The 5,237-nt window shown below is 60.3% G+C and overlaps 1 protein-coding gene across 1 annotated transcript in view; it reads right to left on the reverse strand.

Moving 5' to 3' along the window:
- The window catches only part of Dhc6 (dynein heavy chain 6), a gene marked incomplete at both ends in the record, with an annotated part of 31,599 nt that overhangs the window by 7,780 nt on the left and 18,582 nt on the right, over positions 1 to 5,237 (reverse strand). The window contains 10 exons of the mRNA XM_002949039.1: positions 408 to 827; positions 1,055 to 1,241; positions 1,655 to 1,824; positions 2,314 to 2,412; positions 2,660 to 2,812; positions 3,102 to 3,302; positions 3,571 to 3,627; positions 3,981 to 4,100; positions 4,383 to 4,541; positions 4,882 to 5,025. Of these exons, the coding sequence (XP_002949085.1) occupies positions 408 to 827; positions 1,055 to 1,241; positions 1,655 to 1,824; positions 2,314 to 2,412; positions 2,660 to 2,812; positions 3,102 to 3,302; positions 3,571 to 3,627; positions 3,981 to 4,100; positions 4,383 to 4,541; positions 4,882 to 5,025 (1,710 nt within the window). The remainder of the gene's footprint in view (positions 1 to 407; positions 828 to 1,054; positions 1,242 to 1,654; positions 1,825 to 2,313; positions 2,413 to 2,659; positions 2,813 to 3,101; positions 3,303 to 3,570; positions 3,628 to 3,980; positions 4,101 to 4,382; positions 4,542 to 4,881; positions 5,026 to 5,237) is intronic.

Below are 5,237 nucleotides of genomic sequence, written 5' to 3' on the forward strand. Positions count from 1 at the left end.
GGTGGGGCGGTAGGGTGTGTGTATGGAAGGTGTGGGGGGAGATTAGGGGTGTAGCGGGAGGAGAGAGGAGTGGGGGGTGGGGAGGGGGAGAGGGTTTGGTTTAAGGGCGCATGCAGGAAGAGGAGAAAGGGGAGGTATGTGTATGTGTGTGTGGGCGGGGGGGGGAGGTATGTGTATGTGTGTGTGGGCGGGGGGGGGAGGTATGTGGCAGTGTGTTGTCTGGGCCGGGCGACGACGGAAAGGGAGTTTGGAGGTAGTGGGTTTCGGTGGGTGGAGGTGCTGTTGGAGGTCCGGCTCCCGCTCCCGCCGTCCGCATCATCCGCGGAACCCCCTCACCCCCGCTACGGACCATCACGAACTCTTCCCCGCCTGTCCAACTCCACTCCCCCGCCGAGCACACCAACCACCTCCATGGCCCACCTCGCGGTGTGCACTGAGGTCACAACTCTCCTCCCCCCCTCCCTCCCTCCCCCTTGTCCCCCCCTCCCCCTTGTCCCCCCCCTTCCCCTTTGTCCCCCCCACTGCCCACTACCCACCTCGGGTGTGATCATGAAGTTCAGCAATGTGACCTTCACGGACACCTCCGGCAGGTAGTGCGGGTTACGCAGCTTGGTGGTCATGTAGAACTTGAACGACTCGCTGTACTCGATGGTGGCATCCCCCAGCCGGATGCACAGCCCGCCGCCCTGCCTGAACACGGACTTGAGCAGCAAGGGCTCCAGGGTGGGGTCCAGCTCCTCGCCAATGTTTTCCAACAGCACGGGGGTACCGAATTGAATGGCATTCTCCAGACGACGAATGTAGTCGCCGTCGGACAGCTTCATGACCTGGGCGGGGGGGGAGAGGAGGAGGAAGAGGAGTGCAGAGGGAAGCAGAGGCAGAGGAATGTGTGCGGGAGTTTTGGGGGGAAGGAAAATCGGGAAGTGGGAACCGGTAATAAGGAAACGGATGGCCCGCAAGGCACACATACACGCACACATACACGCACACACACATACACGTACACATACACATACACAGACACATACACACGTACACGTGCACATCTACACACCTCCAGTTTATTTTTCTTCTCCATGTTCTTGATCCACTTGTTGGCCTGGCCCTGCGGGTCGATGAGCAGCGGCCAGCGTCTAGCCTTGGACACGATGATGCCGTTGTCAATGGAGAAGGAGTCATTGGGCAGCCCGTCGATGGTCCAGTCGCGGATCTTGACAGGCTCACCGAGCACCGTGACCAGCCTGGGAGCCATGGGGGTGGGGTAGGGTGGTAGTGGGTGGGGGCGGGGTTGGGTGGGTTGGGGGAGAGGAAGAGATGAGCTAAAGGGGGTGGTAATGCGTACCCCATGCAAGGTCCACATCCATCGCAGACGACAACAAAAAAGTAAAGGGACACAAGGGGACGAGGTCCTCCAGCGAGGGGGCACACAGCGAGGGGCGTAGACACCAGGGCGCAGGGCCGCACATACATACATACACACGCCCCACACGTCCAGCGCGTGAAAACGCCTGGCAGCCATGAGGGGGTCCGAGGGCGAGGAGGGCATGTGGATGTGTGCTGCACGTGGCCCGGCCGTTGCCGCTCTTTTCACCTTCCCCCTCCCCCTCCCCCCTTTCCCCCTCCTCCTTCCCCCTCGCTTCCCCCTTCCCCTTACTTGAAGTGTTCAGAGCAGGGTATGTGTCTCTCCCTGCACAGCGCCACCCAGCTGCTGCTGGCCCTCTCCCGGTAGGCGGCAGTGAAGGCACCCAGGTAGGCGATGAACCCGGAGGCCAGCAGAACATCACCCGTCAGGTTCACGTAGTCACCACCCAGCTTGGCGGCGACCTGGTAGCACCACCACCGCCACCACCACCGCCACCACCGGGACAGGGGGGAGGGTCATTCATTCATTACGGATGGGGCATGCAGGTAGGGTTATCGAGTTGGGGTTGTGGGGGTTGTGGGGAGTGAGGGGCGGGGAGGGGCGGGGAGGGAAGGGGGGTGACGGGGAAGGTGAGGAAGTGGATGTGGCCATGAGGGGTTTCAGGGTTGCACAATCGGTGGTGGTGACACAGGGTGCGAGGTGCAGCCCAGGGAGGGGGGGATGTCGCCGGGGGCCATGTCCCCACCCGCACACATCTCACCTTCTCCGGCGCCTACTGAGCCTACTCCTCTCCATCACCCGCGAACGCCTCCCTGTCTGTTTTGGTCCCTTGCTTGGACCTTCCCCCGTCTGTCCGTCTGTCTGTCCGTCTGTCTGTCCGTCCGTCCGTCCGGTTCTCCTAGGTACGCATGTACCCACATTCACACACCCCCGCCTGGGCCCCTCCGTACCTCCGTCCAGCGGCTCTTCTCTCCCCCCAGTCCGCCAATCAGCTTGGTTGCGCGGTCCAACTTCTTCTCACATAAGTCCACCTCAGCTTCCAGTTGCGCCTGGGTGTGGGGGGAGGTGGGTGGCGGGAGGTGGGTGGCGGGAGGTGGGTGGCGGGAGGTGGGTGGCGGACGCATGCGTAAATTACGGACCGATGTACTTTGGATTTATATTTCGTTTTCATTCCATGTTCTTCCGCTTTCCCGCAGGCAAGAAGCGCGCGCGCATTCATACACAAACCCTTACGGGCCCCCCCCCCACACACACCCATATCGTTATCCGCCGCGCGCACGTATGTATGTATATCACCTTTCTCCGCTGCATCTCCGCCAGCTTCGCGTTGAGCCCCGCCAGCTTCGCTTCCACATTTGCCAGCTCCGCCTTCTTCTCATTGAGGCCCACCATCAGCTCGCTGTACTCCGCCTCCGCCTCAGCCAACTTGGCCTTCTTGGGGGCGACAACCTGAGGAACAACAACAGCGGTAGCAACAACAGCAATAACAGCAATAACAGTAACAGTAGTAGCAATAGAAGTATCATTAGCAGCAACAGCCGTGAGCAGCAGCATATCACGATGCAGCCACAGAGCTAAAATAGGCTTGATACCCCGCCAGGAGGCCAGGAGGGTGGCCTGCAGGAGAGTGGGTACCACCCGCCAACATCCCCCTAACAAACCAACCCCATCCCACCTGCCATTCATATCCCCACGCCACGCCATACACGCAGGGAAAACACAGGCGGGGAAAACACACCTTAGCCACCCTGTCGTACGCTTCCATGGCACGAACCCAGCAACAAAGGCCATACGCAGCCGCGGAAGCCTTTTTCACAACCGCCGGGTCGAAGTCGTCCATGTCTAGGTACGGCCGTACGGCGGCGATAATAGGCGGCGGGATGTTGTCCTTGTCGTACGCCCTCAGGGTGTCCAGGAACTTGGTGTCCGCCAGCAAGCCCTGGGCGGAAGGGTGAGGGCGGGGGTTTGGTGGGGGGGGGAGAAAAACACCAACTCATGTGAGACAGCTTGGCGGGGGGGGGCGGAAAGAAGGAGGGGAGGAGCCATATCATTACTTTTAGCACCGTGATGTCGATGTACGTGCGCACGTGCTTTGTTGAAGCTATACGGTGGTCACGTGACGCGAGGGACGAGGGGGGAGGGTGTTATTACCGCATTGCTACAGCCCTCGTGGCCCCAGGGGGCCCTATGGGGGGAGCTGTTCCCACCTGCGACGGGCCCCAGTAGTCGTTGATCTTCCGAGCCGGGTTGGCGGGGTCGTTGACCTGCAGAGCGGTGAGGGGGGGGGGACGAAGTGGGCGCTCGCTTATGGTGGTGGTGGCGGTAGTATTAGTATTATCAATAGTATTAGCATTATCAGAAGTATTAGTAGTATCAGTAGTATTAGTAGTAATATAATAATATTGTTAGTAGTAATCGTGCTGATGCCATTCCTGCAGTTCCCCATTGCATGGTGTCGGCTACCGCCTCATAACAAACCGCCTTCTCACATTCCAGCAATACACACACACACACACACACACACACACGGCCCAGTGCTCGACCCTAGGGATCCCCCCACGGATCCGCGTGCCGCCCCCTAACCACGCAGACCGGCCCCTAAGCCTCTCCCCCTCACCTTATTTGGCTTGATGCTGAGCATCTGGCACACCGCCTCCATCACCACCTTCACAGCTTTTGGCGGGTTCTTCATTGCCTTGACCTCCGTGATGTCGGCCTTTGTCAGCGTGTCAAGAGCCTATACACACACATACGCACACGCACGCACATATATACACACAGAGCATTAGGGGAGCCCTCCATGAAAGCGTTAGAAGCCGGAGATGAGGGACGTTAAGCAGGAGAGACGGACGGACGGACGCTCATGCAGCTATCCTATCCAATCCTATCCCCTCCTACATGCTACCGAGGTCTGCACCCCCACCAGATGTTTCCAAGCACCCACAACCCCGCCATGGACCGCCCGTTGACACCCGGTCCCGCCCACTACACGAACACTACACACACGGGCACCACACACCTTGAGCGCGCTCTCCAGCAGCGGCAGCGCCACCGCCAGGTCCGCCTCGCACTCGTCCTTGATGGCCTTGGCGGATGCGGCCTTCTCATTGGCCACCGCCTCCTCGCCCACCACCACCACCTTCTTGGCCTCAGCCTCCTGAGTCTGACGATCCACAATCTGGGGAGGTTGGGCAGAGCGAGGAGTGAAGAGGAGGCCACTACCATGGTTTATAGGAACGACGAAAAGGTCGGCCGCACACCGTGCCATACGTAGCAGCTGAGCTAATTAGGAACCGGCGCAGGGAAGACCGTGACAGCCATCAGCGGCCACCACACCGCCATCCAACACCACCAGCTGGGGCAGGCACGTCATCCACGGCCAGGGCTGCACTCCACGGCTCGAAATCCACAACGGACCTTAGCCACTCCCCACCCACCACCACCACCCCTCCCTCTCTCCACCCACCCCCAAACACACACACACACTCCGCCCGCACCCCTGCACCCCACGTGCGTACCTTGAGCGTTTCCTCCACCTCCTTGCCGGTCTCTATGAGCTTGGGTTGCAGCGCAATGAGCTCCTCCTTCATGACCCCGATGTCGTGTTCCGCGGACAGGAGCTTCTCCAACCCCACCTCGTAGCGCCGCTTCAGACCGTGAACCTACACGGACACCAGGACAGACAGACAGACAGACAGGAGGACAGGCACCGAAGGACACCGCCATTCCCCCAGTCAACATCATGGCAGGCAGGTAGCTCATGCAGCCCCAAGCTCCCGCCCTCCCATCCATTCCATTCTACCCGTATCCTTGCCCCCGTCCCCTTCCCCCACTCCTTTCACCTGTATGCTTGTTGACCCTTTGCTTTTCTGTG

The sequence above is a fragment of the Volvox carteri genome, assembly GCF_000143455.1.
Source record: "Volvox carteri f. nagariensis unplaced genomic scaffold VOLCAscaffold_12, whole genome shotgun sequence".
Lineage (NCBI taxonomy): Eukaryota > Viridiplantae > Chlorophyta > Chlorophyceae > Chlamydomonadales > Volvocaceae > Volvox > Volvox carteri.